At 34.1% G+C, this 15,122-nt stretch overlaps 2 protein-coding genes across 3 annotated transcripts; one reads left to right on the top strand and one right to left on the bottom strand.

The window, feature by feature from the left end:
* Positions 1-541: 541 nt before the first annotated feature.
* On the bottom strand, positions 542-3,845 carry LOC21387596. 2 transcript variants are annotated; one of them, XM_024161179.1, is made up of 7 exons: positions 3,776-3,845; positions 2,655-2,960; positions 2,444-2,537; positions 1,686-1,804; positions 1,515-1,598; positions 1,232-1,327; positions 542-1,129 (listed from the first exon to the last, which is right to left on the bottom strand). In XM_024161179.1, exons 2-7 carry the CDS (start codon positions 2,958-2,960, stop codon positions 1,073-1,075), a joined length of 756 nt encoding a protein of 251 aa, XP_024016947.1. In that variant the 5' UTR covers positions 3,776-3,845; the 3' UTR covers positions 542-1,072. The 2 variants fall into 2 exon arrangements, with proteins under 2 accessions (XP_024016947.1, XP_010089665.1); XM_010091363.2 differs by lacking the exon at positions 3,776-3,845 and adding an exon at positions 3,254-3,403.
* Positions 3,846-4,411: 566 nt separating this feature from the next.
* Positions 4,412-9,273, top strand: LOC21387595 (DEAD-box ATP-dependent RNA helicase 17). Its single transcript, XM_010091362.2, has 10 exons — positions 4,412-4,647; positions 4,850-4,922; positions 5,055-5,164; positions 5,842-5,985; positions 6,345-6,453; positions 6,529-6,884; positions 6,965-7,038; positions 7,189-7,493; positions 7,895-8,141; positions 8,657-9,273. Exons 1-10 carry the CDS (start codon positions 4,512-4,514, stop codon positions 8,903-8,905), a joined length of 1,803 nt encoding a protein of 600 aa, XP_010089664.1. The 5' UTR covers positions 4,412-4,511; the 3' UTR covers positions 8,906-9,273.
* The last annotated feature ends 5,849 nt before the right edge of the window (positions 9,274-15,122 follow it).

Raw genomic sequence — 15,122 nt, 5'->3', positions numbered from 1 at the left:
CCTTGTTTTGATTCTTACATAGGAAAAACCCTTTTCTCTTCGTCCCGAAACATGTTCCAAGAAGAACTCTAATATAAGGATTTTCCAAGCCTACGTTTTTTAACCTTTTAGGCTTATATATATACATATAAGATCAATTGATTGATTTCAAGCTCTTTAAATTATATATATATATATATATATATATTTTAAAGGGTTTTCGGAAATCAATCAATTCATCTTACTAATGTAATGATTTAGGGCCGAGCCTGTTTGGTTTATAGATTAGAACCATAAAATTAAAATTATTTTTAATTTACGTGTATTTTTTATGAGAAAAAATATTATAACAAATCATAATTTAAATAATTCTCCAACCAAACGGACTTCCATAGACCATTAGTGACTTTTACGAGACCACAGCCACAGAATGTCCTCCATGAACCAGTAGTATATAAAATTATAAATCAACCTAAATAGTATTATACCAAACAAATGCCTTTGTAGTAAAAGCTGTAAAATTTCACTTCTGCACGTACAAACAAAAGTTTTTAGGGTGTGAGAGGCTGTTATGATTGGACGTGGAAAGACGAGGGGAAAAAACGAGTGAAAAACCACAATCAATAACAAGAGAAAAGATAAGGAATATGCCAGAAAATAAGGAATATGCCAGAATTACGGTACGACGCTTTTTGGCTATACCATACAATCAAAATATTAGGTGTTGGATGATGGAAACTTCAAACTTGGCCACTGAAATTAGAGTTGTTTTTGTCAGGTGGGACCAAATAACAAAAAATTTCAATTTCAACGGTCTAGATTTATGTTCACCATCATCCAAGACCTGAAAAAACGTTGTACACCACAACTACATTTGCCTACAAAATTTACATGCATTAACTTGCTATGTTTCCAAATAATAACGTACAAGAAAATCAACGATCACACACGGGGCTCGAAGGAGAATCAGCCAATCCTACCCAACAACAAAAGGTGGGAACAAATTTCACTCATTAGGAATCAACAAACTGTGTCTGTTGGTCTTATCTCGCACTTCAACCGTTCAATGCCTGTTTGAATCCACTCAATTCACTCATTCCCTATGTTCTGTTCTCTGAGGGTGTTGCTCCTCAATTAAAGATTGAACTCTCTGTAGTAAACATTAGATTAGATAGACGTATAGAGTTAAAAAGAAAAGTAGTCTCAACTGCCTTTAAATAAAGAAACAAAGGGTCCAAAATTGGCTTTCTACCTTGACTGAAGTTCCAACCTCTTCTAGCTTTTGCAGTAGAATTAGATCCCCTGTATGAGAAAATGAATCTTGCCTGACAGATTTTGATTGAGATAACTGCAGTTGAGGAAGTATAAATTTATTTAGAATAGACAACAAGCAATGAGATAAAAAAGAGAGGAGCTCTTTTAGCATCCGATCGGATAACTACAAAAACCGATCTTAGTAATACCCGTATAGGAAACATACCAAGTCTTTTTTCAAGGGTATGTAAAACACACCAAGTGTAGAGAGATTCACCTACCCTAGAATTTGGGACGTCTTCAATTGCGGAAACTTGTCTGGAGAAAGCCTCACTCCTCATACTTGAAAGGCGCATTAAAACAGCCTGAAAAGGGAATCAAGGGAGATTAAACTAAATCATGTTTTTGAAATTTGAACTACTAAAAGAATATGAATTGATACTTTAACGTACCTTCCTGAAAGCACTTGGATTTGCAACTCCCTGGATTTGAACATCATCGCTTGGTGGCCGTCTTACACCGATATTCTCTATTCTAAGTGAGTACACACCGAACAGAGACTGCAAATATCCTGTTTATAGCGATGAGAGGTTGTTAAAAAATTAGCAGAATGTAGTGACGGAATCCATGCGGACAAAGGACCAACACACGGTTTTTCCCAAGGTTGAAACACACATCATTATTCAACACATACAATCCGAGTAAGTTGATAGATAAGGATCCGAGTGTAGCACCTTATGCACCTTTTTGTTTTGTCTAAATAATAAGACAAACTTTAAAACTACTAATATCAAATATACTTAGATTAGTTTATGGGATAACGTTTTGCAACTATCACATGATTTGTCTTTTTTTTAGAGAAATTTACTGAACTTACCCTTAGGAGTGCATAAGTCTGAATTTTTACCCCCTTACTCTTGTTTAATACCCTTTTGATTAATATAGTTCTTTAATTAAAGGGTATTAAAAGGGTAAAAATCCAAGACCCTTTTCCCTTTGTTATATGAACAACCCACTTGAACTAAATCCAGCATTCAACCATAATTACATCAGAATCAACAAAATCAAGTGTTCAAATGCAGCAAATTTAACAAACAAGATTTTGTTGTACGCGCACTAGGATGCTATGTACTCAAGTTCTAAGCAGAAACTAAAACATAAAACTATACCAATTAGGCTCACTGGACAAGAAAATGTAGAAACAATATACCTTGTTCAATTACTATGTCAGCCACTGATGGTAAGAGAATATGCTTCTCTTTCTTCAACACACCAAAGCATGGAAATGGCACTGGCCTAGTAACCTGAACTAAATGAACATACGCATCACTTAGTGATAAAAAATATATGCATGATTTGGTCAACAAAAGCTTCGTGGATATATGTTTCCGCAAATTTAGAACGGGAACTGAAGATTTTACTCTGTAGACAATGGAATTCGGGGTAAGATAGAGCTTTTTCGATCGAATGTCCTTGCGCAGTATATATCTCCGAATCGGCAAATAAAGCAGCATAAAAAAGCCAATTCCCCAAGCCAACACCAAAAGCAACGAGTAAAGAACCCATTGAGATGTTTGGTACTTGATAAACTTGTCTTCCATCTCTTGGAATGAGGCTGCATACAGAACTGTTTCACCTTCAGCTCCATTTTCGCCCCGAGTACCGGTTCCCGATAAGAGACCCCTCTCTAAGCTATCAATTTCAACCACCTCATCTAGGGTTCCCATCTAATATCACCACCAAAAAAACCAAAAAACCAAAAATTTACATTAAATCAACTAAACCCCAAAAAAAAAAAAAAAAAACCTTCAATAAACTAATTCAAAATTATAGTTCAAAATGAAAAATCACAAACTTTTCATATTTCTAACTGTGTAATTCAACTTTCTGTTGACGGTGGAAATTCGTCAACTGGATTAATTCGGGTTTAAAAGTGATTAACGTGACTTTGACGGCTTAATTTTGCTTTGAGAAGATTTTTTTTTAAAGTTAAACAAGAAAAAGGATTATAGTGGTTCACCCTTTTGTTCAAGAGCTACGTCCGTGAGGAGGGAAAAATCTTTACTATCTTCTGAGAATACAAGTTCCAGGATGCGAGCCCCCTGGGCTTGCCTCACACCCCACATCACTTTCCTTACTTACAAATCAACTAAACCCACCCAAAAAAAAAATCAACTTAAATAAACTAATTCACAATCATAGTTCAAATTCAAAATAACCAAATCACGAACTTTTCATATTCTAACTATGAAATTCAACTTTCCTTATTTACAAATATGGAAATTTTATACAATAAATCAAATCAAGCATTTACGGTAATGATTTTCCTCCTACTTGAAATACATATCATGCAATTCAATCATAAATATTCAAATTGAAGCTAAAACCAAATCGAAAAAAGCAGTAAAATTCTTCAATAAGTTCACTTTTTTCCAAACCACCTAATAAAGCCCCGAAGATCAGGAGACCAAATCAAGATAAAGCTTTGAAATATGATTGAGCACAGAAAAGGAAAAAAAATGAGCTAGCTAGGAAAGCTTACAGATTGAAAAGCTTATGGAGAAATTTTCACAGTTCTTCGCCTGAGTTTGAGAAAGAAGATCGTGCTAACGTGCGCCGACGGGTGTCAAATGGGCTGGCTGTCCGGTGACTGGTTTAGCCGACATTTGGGCCGAGCGGCCTACTTTGTTTATGGGCTGGACTGTGAGCGTACCCAGTAGTTTACCCACCATAGTCCATTTCGTGGTCGACGTGTCGTTTTCAGTTAAGAAGACAATCAATAAAAAAATGACACAAAAAGGTTTTTAAATTGTAATTTGCAAACGACCTACGACATGTTGTTTTGAGTCTCTAATACAAAGGAAAAAGGGATTTTAAGCACCAAACCGTCACGTCATTTTAGGCACTAAACGACATTCAAATAAGAACAAAAAAAATCTTCAAGCGATAAACAACATGTCGTGTTGTAGAAAGTGACACAAACGAAACGAGGGCTTTTAAACGGAGAACTTCACGTCGTTTGTGAAATAAATGGAAACAACCTTAAAACCTTTCAAACAAACGACTCGTCGTTTTCAATTATCCACTTTCCATTTTGCTTCCTAAATATACAAAACGACGCCGCACTTTCCTACAACGATCATAAAGCGACATCGCGCTTGAGGTAGAGAAAAAAGAAAACCCCTTTTCGTGCTTAGCGACGGAACACAAGAGAAAATTCCCTTCGGCCGTGGAAGCCACAGGAGGAGAAGAGAACCGAAAACCAGAGCTCATCAGCCATGGCGGTCAGGAGAAGCGAGAAACCCGCCAAAACAGACGAAGATACGACGAAGAAGACGACCAAAAACGACATCTTCGCGTCTTGCTCTTTCTCCAGCCTCGGCCTTCACCCCACCTTATGCGGCCAGCTCCGAGGTTTCTCTCTCTCTCTTTCTCTCTCCGTGTCTTTTTCACTTCGAAATCTGAATTCTTAGGAATTCCTATTCCATGGACATGTTGAATCAAGCAAATGCTGAAAAAAAGGAAAACTTTTTGTAAAAGAAATAAATTTTGAGTAATTTGCATTGATAATATTCGAATTTGACAACGCTGTTTGGATTATTGTTGTGGAAAATAGAAAGAATGGGATTTGAAGCTCCTACTCAAGTACAGGCTCAAGCCATTCCGGTTATTCTCTCCGGCCGCCATGTGTATCCTTGTCTGCTTCACTATTACTTTTGCTACTTTTTTTTATTATTAATTACTATTATTATTTTTTTTCCATTTTCCTTTTTTTTCTTTGGTATTGTATTTTCGGTGTTCTTTAATGGGTAAAATTCCAGACTTGTTAATGCCTCTACGGGCTCTGGCAAAACAGTAGCGTATTTAGCTCCTGTTATCCACCACTTGCAGAATTACAATCCTAGAGTTCAACGCTCCGATGGAACTTTTGGTAAGCCACTAAGCCTTGTTAATTTTATTTATTTTGGGATAAATTTCATGAATTTCCTGAACTAGTCACTTGTGTGAACATTCCTTGGACTATGAAACGTACCTGTTGTGCGCTTGATATATGATATGTCTCGAAATTCATCCCCAAGCTTTGAAACTCGCTATTTTTTAGACATACTAGCACTGGCGACACACGTGAAGAGGTCAAATTTGTCAATTTCTTTAAGACTTTGTTGAAGTTCGTTTCGCTCGCTGAGTTAAAAGTTGAATTTATGTGAGAGAAGACACTGAACAGAAGAAATTGAATTTGAATTTTTGTGAGAGAAAATACTGTAGTAAAAACTTGAGTTGTGATTCGAACTAGCGAAACGGACAGTGTCTTTGTTTTGAGTAATGGATCAATCTTTTTTTTCTTTTTGGTTGCATACATTTGTATTTATTTATTTGGTTACATTTTGTGCTGTTGTGCTTCTTGAGCGTTTCATTACATCTTGTTTGCTATTTATGTTCAGCCATATGAAATTTGTGATCTCTAAGTTCCATTGAGGGTTTAGGAAAAGTGTTTTTTATTTTTTTCCCCTTGTTTATGATGCTAGAAACATATCAGGTTAGTTAATATTTGGTCGAGCACAGTTTTTGCCCATGTTAATGATAATCTTATTTGATATTTGGTCATAGCGTTGGTTCTTGTACCGACGCGTGAGCTATGCTTGCAGGTGCACGAAATTCTGCAGAAGTTACTGCACCGGTTTCATTGGATCGTACCGGGTTACGTAATGGGGGGTGAAAGCAGGTCGAAAGAGAAAGCCCGGCTGCGTAAAGGTAGGATACATGTGAATGTTCATCCCTTGGTTTGAGGATTTTGTTGGAGGAAATGTTATGCATCTCTAGATTACATGATATATGATGAATATGTCTATTCATGGTTCATTATGTGATGACCTATTTCTTATGTACCTCTTTGCATATTGTTCGCGGCCGATAATTTCGTGGTTCAATGTTTTAGTCTTCCTTGTGGGCATTACCACTGGTTTCTTCATATTGTTATGTATAATCCTTGATAGGGGTGAAACCGTTCAGCTTAAATTTAAAAAAGAAAAAATTCCTAGTTGTTGATTCTCTTACGTAAAAATTTTTGTTTCGTTGCACTCCGATGTTCACTGTCATGTGCTCCTCTCCAGGCATATCCATTCTTGTTGCAACTCCTGGACGACTCCTGGATCACCTAAAGAATACATCATCATTCATGTACTCAAACTTACGTTGGATAATATTTGACGAAGCAGATAGGTATGGCACACCGCCAAAATTGCTTTCAATCTACAAGAAAAAAGAATATCTGTTTTCTTACACAGTCTTTGACAGGATTTTAGAATTAGGCTTTGGCAAAGAAATAGAAGAAATTCTAGACCTTTTGGGTTCAAGGCAACATGGGTCCATGAACAAGGATGCCACCGTCTCAAGTACATCTGAATTTGAGAGGCAGAATTTGCTTTTATCGGCCACATTAAATGACAAAGTGAACCACCTGGCTAAAATTAGCTTAGAAAATCCTGTTATGATTGGTCTGGAAGACAAGAGGATGCAGCCTTCTTCTTCACCTGAACACTTGGGATCTCTTGGATCTGACAGGGAGGACACAGATTATACATTTAAAATAACAGGCCCGTCTGTTGAAGATTATAACCTTCCATCTCAACTTAATCAAAGATACGTAAAAGGTTTGTGTTACTGAAGATTCTGTTTTTATGAAACTTCAATTGATATCATGATGCGACTGTTCCAATCGATTTCTTTGCAGTGCCATGTAATGCACGGCTTGCTGTACTTCTTTCCATTTTAAAGAATCTTTATGAGAGAGACGCATCTCAAAAGGTGAATCCGACTTCAGTCTCGGTCATTGCTCCATATAAAGTATTATTCACTTAAATTTTATGCAGGATAAAATAGTAGTTGTCTTAGTTTGGCACAACTTGATGATATTATCTTCAACTTATCTGGTTCAGTCACATACTCTTTCTACAGGTTGTGGTATTCTTTTCAACATGTGATGCAGTAGATTTTCACTTCTCATTGTTAAGTGAGTTCCAATACTCACCTTACTCGCAACCAGAAGCAGAACTCAAACAGATGTTTCTTAAGTGCAAGACTCTCTGTTTACATGGTAAAATGAAGCTGGAGGATAGAAAAACCACATTTCAGGCCTTCAAAACAGAGAAATCGGCTCTTCTTTTGTCCACAGATGTTGCTGCTAGAGGGTTAGATTTTCCAAAAGTCAGATGTATCGTACAATATGATTCTCCAGGAGAGGCTACTGAATATGTACATAGGTAATCTTTCTTAATCCCAATTTGTTATCCCCTCTCTCTTTCGCTTTCTTGCTTTTGTGTAGTTTTGTCTTTGGAAACACAACTTGCAAAAACTCTGTTGCTTTAAATTGGACTAGCATTTGTTCACATAGCTTATTTGCACTTTTCCTGAGAAGAATCACAGCTTTGCATTGATTACCATTCTTTGTATCTTCAAGTCGTTGGTTTAACTGTTGAAGGACTTTTTCATCCGATTGCTTAGTTTATGATATTATTTTATGCATGGAACATTGGTTTGAGCTCGGTGCTACCCTAGGCTGTGTCTATCAACTATTTTATATTGTCCATAGAGCACCAGTCTACATATTGAGATTGCAGGGAGGGTCCACAGACGCTTGATGTTAGATTTATTCACAATGCAGGGTCGGCAGAACTGCTCGGCTGGGCGAGAAAGGAGACTCGTTGTTGTTTTTACAGCCAGTAGAAATGGACTATTTACATGATTTGGAGAAACATGGTGTCTCATTGACAGAGTACCAACTCTCCAAAGTGTTAGATAGTTTCCCGTTATATGGTGAAAAACATCGCGTCAAGAAGTTTATATCCATAGAGTCACATCCATGGGTGGTATCTATGCAAAGGGCACTTGAAGCATTTATCGTAGCTCAGGTATGCTCATATTCATATTTATCTTCTGCATTGTTCAAATTTGTTCTCTTCATAATTATCTTTTTTTTTTCTTTTTCTTTTTTCCCCTTTTCCTTTCTGATGCTATCATCTTTTATCCTCTGCATTTCATCAATTGGTTGGCTTTATACTAAATTTCGTTGATCCTAAATAATTCTTTAATACAGCTTAGTAACAAAAGTTTTTTTTGATACAACACGGGATTGAATCCGCAGCCCCCCACCCCACCCCACCCGAACCCCCCAGTGCCACTAGACCAAGAGGTCTTAGGCACATCTTAGTAACAAAAGTTAGTTTACGAACTTTTGAATATTTGGACGAAGCTACATTTGTTTACTGTATCTTTCGAAAGAAAGTCCATCAAACTGGTCCAAACCTATACTTTTGCCGTAGCATTCAAGATTCTTAATTCCTTCCCGTTTAATTCATCACAGACCCGATTCGTAAAGATTCAATGTTGTTCTTTTTCACATGTTTCTCTTGATCTGTTTTCTCAGCCAAAATTGAAGCAGCTAGCCCAGAAGGGTTTTTGCTCTTGGGTGCGTGCGTACACAGCTCACCGCGGCGAGCTGAAAAGAATATTTATGGTGAAGAAGCTTCACTTAGGGCATGTTGCGAAAAGCTTTGCATTGAAAGAACAGCCGTCATTGGTCAACAGATCGCTCCAGAGGGAAACAATGAAGCGGAAGAGAGATGAAAAGCAAAAGGGGCTATCAAAGAAGAGGAAGGTTGCTAGGAAAGCTTGATGGCAGAACAAGTATCAATAAATTGGCTTGTCAATAGAGATACAGATGATGAAGCTTGTTATGGCGGACCACTCTCTTATTCGACATGACAATGTCAGTGCTGTCGTTTGTCGTCCCAAGCGGAAGCTGCTTCGCCTTTTTCCACAGTAAAAGGAGCGGTCATCGGAAAAATTGTGAGTGGAAGCTGACAATGAAGCACCTGCCTAGATTATGGCCTTGTACGTTTTTCATCAATGGGAGATCTCTGTTGCGTATTTAAAAGGGGCCTACCTTTTTTTTTTCTTAGTTGAGAATCTTATGAGCATTTTTGAAAGGTTGTATTACTATTCATGTTTTGGTATAAAAAAGAAACTTTCTATAGTTGGATATCTACAAGTGCATGTTACATCTAGTCAAAGTTAAATTTAAATGAAAAAGTATGTAAAATTAATAGAATTAGCATACTTTTTATGGCAAAGTCTTAAGCAACCGAAGTTAGGACAGCCCAACAAATGTAACTTTTTTTTTTTGGTATTATTGTGTAACATTAGCCTGTTTGGAAGTGTTTTCATATTGTTTTTGGAAACATTTTTACACGTCTTCTATGGCAGGAAAACAAAAAAGGTCTGCAAATCTCTTTTAGTTAGCAAATTTTTTGAAAACAAAAAATAGTGAAGATGGTTGTTTTTCTATTTTTATTTCATTTTCATTTTCATTTTCTAACCTAAAACTTGATACACATTTCTAAAAATTACCCAAACACAATTTCACTTTTTTTATAACTAAAACAATTTCTAAGAAAATTAACCAAACGTAATTTTAAAAGCAATCTCAACATCATTCTTAAAAAGTTCTCATTTTTATTTTCATATCCAAAATAAAACTATTTTGATAACACTACGAAACAAGCCCATTATTTTTAATCTACTCAAGTTTTAACACTAAATTTTACGTGTTCACTATTTTTTTGAGTGTTGTATTTAATTAACTCAATGTTACACACACGAGTGAACGGTGTTACATGAAAATATATAAAAAAGAAAATACATTTACCAAACTGGTATAGGTGTCGTCCTGAAGACAGTTCCCACTTTTTAATACTCCATCGTATTAATTCTCAATAAAAAATTGTGTTGGAGCAATGCTACAAGTACCAACTTTTGATGATGTATCTTCATGGCCACATCATATCATTTGATTTGGAAGTGTTGAAATCTCATTCAATTTCCGTACGTCTTAACATGTTATATTTCTGCATGGACAGTTTCAGCTAATTTGGCCCAAAATCCATTGCAAATTAGCTGGATTTTGGGCCACCACTACTATTATGAAAGAAAAAATGAAGAATTTACGTATACTGAACATTTATTTTTTATTTTTAATGAATATTTTTTTATTAATGTAATTATTTAATTAAAAAAGTTAAAAATCAATAGTAAGGATAAAAATTTTAACTCATACACTTTTCGCAAGATTACCTCTTAAGGTGAAAAAAAAATAATAATAAAAGACAAGATCAACTTCTTTGAATATCAAATAGGCGGTATCTGATCTAAACTCAGACAAACGCATGTGCTTGATGTTCAAAATTCTTAAAATTCTTTTATAACTCAAAAAAAAAAATATATATATTTCAATGGCTTAAAATTAAGAGCATTTCAGGTCCACCTAATATATTGTCTTTTCATGATGTCGCGTGCTCTCAGATTATGGATTGGTTAATAATGAAGGTTCTGGTTTTCTCTGCCACTTATAACAAATCCACCGAATTCTGGAAGATCAGATTTATGTTCATCTCATATTATTAGGGAAAAGCTTTTTAGTTTCTTTTCACTCAACACTTGGTGGTTTTGGCAATGATGGAGAGTTTAGGATGACCCACAAAAAGGATAAAATGTCAATCCACTCCCAAGACTTTTTTTTTTTCTTGGTAACTTTGATTAACACAATGGTGCAGTCTTATTTAAGTTCATAGTTGACCCACAAAAAGGATAAAATGTCAATCCACTCCCAAGACTTTTTTTTTTCTTGGTAACTTTGATTAACACAATGGTGCAGTCTTATTTAAGTTCATAGTGAAAAAAGATGGAGAATTTGTGTTAATTGTATTAAAAATACCTTATAGGTAGAGAAATGCAGTTTTTAATCGTCTTATATTCATTAGGTTTCATTGTTATTCATATGTTTTCAATCTAATATAATTTTGATCTGATTTGATACTTAAAATCTATACCTAATTTGATTTAATGATTAAAATTAATGTCATACTGATATGGTATTTTAATACTCTGCAGCATAATTCTTCACAAAGTTGAATCATTTCTCATTGTGTAAGTAACATAGAGTTGAGCAAAAATAATGTGAATTCTTTAGTGAGAATAATTAGAAAAATAAACAAAAAAAACTCCACCAACCTTAGGATTTTCATTAGATTAGGTAGAGGGATTCATTTCTTGATTCGAATCATGATTCGTGATTCGCTACAGTATTTTCTCTCACAAAAAATTCACGTAAATCGAAAATAGTTCGAATCACATGATTTGAATCCTCTAACCAAACGTCCTTTAGTTTTGCATATTTTTTATTTTATTTTAACGCGATAACCAATTTAACACTTAGCATCATGTGAGCAGTTATCGTGACTTGAAGTAGACTGAACATATCAATCATATTGAGTTTTGATGATCATTTGTATGTATCATCGTGTACATGTATTATCTTATCATATGATTTAACAAAATACAGTTAAAAACTTGTAACACATACAAAGAAACGATGAAGAAGATTATTTAAAAGAGCACTATTAAGTATACCACACAAATTCAAATGGTTATCTCGTCGGTAGAGAATCTTTTAAGGAGTATTAATTGAGGTACTCGTCAATAGTATCAAACTCAAATTCATAGTCTTTAATTTATTTGGTCCTTTACTACGTTTAAATGTACAATTTTGGATTCATTGAGGGAAACATATTCAAGCTTAGATTCTTTCAATCTTTTTTTACCCCAAACGGTCAGTCATATCAAAATGAGAACGTGACCCAATTGATAGATACGCACTACGTACACTGATAGTATGTATATTTGTACAAAATCATTGGCTCAGTGGCACTGTGTTTTTTTCCTTCTTTTTTTCTCGTGGTACTTGTTTTTGGGTAGGGATAACAATGGTGAATTTCTGAAGACCCAATACGTTTAAAAGGACTATAGTCCGTTCTATTAATAATTTCAATTTTTGATCATTTTATGAGGTTAAAATCATATTAAATTTAAAAAATACATAAAATAAATAAAGTTTATACAGATGTGCTGAAAAATAAAAAAGTATTATTAAAAATAAGTCTCCATTATAAAAACAGAAGAAAGAAAAGGACAATAGTGCACATGCTCACAACCAGTCAACGTTGTTGTGAAAACTGAAACGCAGAGTCAAAATTGGAAGCACATGGATTGAAAAGATAAGATAAAACGAAAATAATTACTTTTTTTAAAAAAGAGAAGTGGGACCCACAGAAAGCTGATCCACATTGCGTTGACGAGTGGAGGACCTTAGGCACCACGGTGAGGTGGCCATACCCCCACGTCAGGTGAATTTAGCGTCCTTCGGTTGCTTTCTCATTTGGGCCCACCCTACACCTAATCGCAAGACAAGGTGGGCCATTCTTGGTTGTACTACCGGGCCCGGCCACTCGTGACTTGGCCCACTTCACGTTCAAAGATCAATACACGATTATTATTTAATCAGTTGTAATATACAAGAGGTGAAAACTTTGTCGTTTTTTTAGGTTTTTTTTTTTTTGTGTTTCGCTTAACATTGTTGACTGATTTATTTTTTTTAATCTTAATCTCTTGTTCGAAAATGTTGATTTAGTGTTGGATGAAATTTTTCCTCAAACAGTAACTATAAACATCAATTGACTGCCAATTTTCTTGGTCATGGAAAAATCCATTAGAAAATTAGACATCATTCATTTCACTGATTTAGGTTTTTAATTTTAATTTTACTACATTTAAAAACTCTCACAAAAGTCACATCTAATTTTTTTTACTACAGTTAAAAACTTTCACATAAAGTCACGTCTCAATTCAAATCGACGAACTGAATGAGACACAATCTAATATTAGTGCAGTCTCTTCTAACTTGTTATGACCAATGATTTGAAGAAATACTGTAAGCCACTCAAAGAGACAAGGTTTGGTATGAAGTTATTATTGAGAACTTGACCCATTAGTTGTGCAGTTGCTGTCCACCATTAGTTGTTATGGTGTTATATCAAACTTTCACATCACCATTTTCATTGCCCGGACCACCAATGGCCTTTGCTAGCTAGTCTTAGTACTAGTACTCTTGCTCACCAAATGTTAAGTCTTCCCTTTGCAATATAAAATCTGGAAGATCACAAAAGTGAGATCAATGGAGAATAGTTATAATTAATACAGATTTTAGTCTTCTAGTACAATTGATTATACAAATTTAATGATGATACATATATATATATAGCTATACACATATATATAAGCACATAAATACATATATATACACACACAATAATTCTAATATACATACACATATAAATATATATATATATATTTATATGTGTATGTATATTAGAATTATTGTGTGTGTATATATATGTATTTATGTGCTTATATATATGTGTATAGCTATATATATATATATATATATATATAGCCTCTTTGTTGCGCAACTCTTTTAATATAGCCTCTGTGTTTTTTTTTTTTTTTCAGGGAAAAAAATGATAAAATTAAGATTGCATATATGTATGTATATGCGACATTCGTATATGTTGATATCCATTTAATGCATTTGTTTGGTTTCATTTTTGAACCCACTCTTTTTAATGCTTAGAAAGATATAATTAACGATGAGACATAAATTATGATATTGACTTCAAATAAATGAATTGCAGAAACTCTACGAGGGATGATAATTATTGAAAACTACTACGTACCTTCTTTCATATCCATCATAATTATGTTAATTACACCAGAAATTTGGGCTTATGTTTCATTAATTAATTAACTAAAATTAGCATAGACATGGGGATATATTTGATTGCATTTGGTTAATTACACCAAAAAAGTTGGGCTTTTGCTTCTTCATGTGTTGGTTTACATAGTATTTAATTGTTAAATTGTATCATGAGTTGGCCTTTTTCTAATTAAGCAACACTTGATATATATTAACAACATTATAGTGTGAGATCGCGTTTTGCTCACAAATTACTAGATTACTAACAATGGTGGAGTCAGAACTTTGTTTAGTGGGGCGTGACTTAAAGTAAAATTTTAAACTAAAATAAGTAACCCATAACGGAAAAACTAAAATAAGTAAATTTATGATTTTTTTTTTACATTATTTACATTTTTTAATAAATGAATCAATATATTAATTAAGTTAGGTCTACAATTTACAAATTGTGGAACTTATATCGTAACATCATTGATTATTGATTTATGTAGCAATTTAGGTTGGAAATATGAAATATTAAAAATTAAACTTTAAGATATAATTGAAATGTTTTTAAACATTTTATATAAATGTCATAAATGAGATAAAAGGGGGTAATATGAGAGAAAAATATAAAAATAAAATTTGATAGAGTAATGTTAAATGGATCATCTTAAATGGGGCGACCACCCCCACTCGGTCTAAGGTGGCTCTGTGACTGATTACGAACCAGTTAACCTCTTTTCTAATGAAAATCATTAAAACTTTCATTAATCACTTATTATACGTTTGGTTCATGGATTTAGAATCATGATTCAGAATTATTTTTTATTTACGTGTGTTTTTTATAAGGAAAAATACTGTAGCGAATTACGAATAATGATTTAAATCATGACACGAATACACCAACCAAACGCAAATTTAATACGTCATTAAACACGCATGTGAATAAATAGATCAATTAAGATTGACAGAACACATAAGAATATAACTAACTAACGAGTGGGTTACAAAATTTCCCTTACAACAAGTGTAGCAACAAGAACCACTGCTGCGGATGTCTTCTAAAATGCTAACTTTTAGAGCTCGGGATGAGAAATAATATATAATATACTGTAACCCCATTAGTATGAGTATATAATATAATATATTGCATATATACACATATATATGAATAATATTACCAAATGCAAAAAGGTAATGCAAGATACATATATGGCAAGATTTATATACTTAGCACATCACCATGATCTATTTTGCTGATTTG

This window comes from Morus notabilis, unplaced genomic scaffold (assembly GCF_000414095.1).
Source record: "Morus notabilis unplaced genomic scaffold, ASM41409v2 Scaffold1826, whole genome shotgun sequence".
In the NCBI taxonomy this organism is placed as follows: domain Eukaryota; kingdom Viridiplantae; phylum Streptophyta; class Magnoliopsida; order Rosales; family Moraceae; genus Morus; species Morus notabilis.
The sequence above is the reverse complement of the archived record's forward strand: the minus strand, read 5'-3'. Positions and strand labels throughout refer to the sequence as shown.

Bases quoted from the DNA above. Each gene is read 5' to 3' on its own strand.
- LOC21387596 (XM_024161179.1), bottom strand. From the start codon at position 2,960: ATGGGAACCCTAGATGAGGTGGTTGAAATTGATAGCTTAGAGAGGGGT. The intron at 1,599-1,685 runs GTACGTTAAAGT...TTCCCTTTTCAG, and splicing joins ATCCAAGTGCTTTCAGGAAG to GCTGTTTTAATGCGCCTTTC. The intron at 1,328-1,514 runs GTAGGTGAATCT...CCTCAACTGCAG, and splicing joins AAGACGTCCCAAATTCTAGG to TTATCTCAATCAAAATCTGT.
- LOC21387595 (XM_010091362.2), top strand. From the start codon at position 4,512: ATGGCGGTCAGGAGAAGCGAGAAACCCGCCAAAACAGACGAAGATACG. The intron at 4,923-5,054 runs GTATCCTTGTCT...GTAAAATTCCAG, and splicing joins ATTCTCTCCGGCCGCCATGT to ACTTGTTAATGCCTCTACGG. The intron at 6,885-6,964 runs GTTTGTGTTACT...ATTTCTTTGCAG, and splicing joins TAATCAAAGATACGTAAAAG to TGCCATGTAATGCACGGCTT.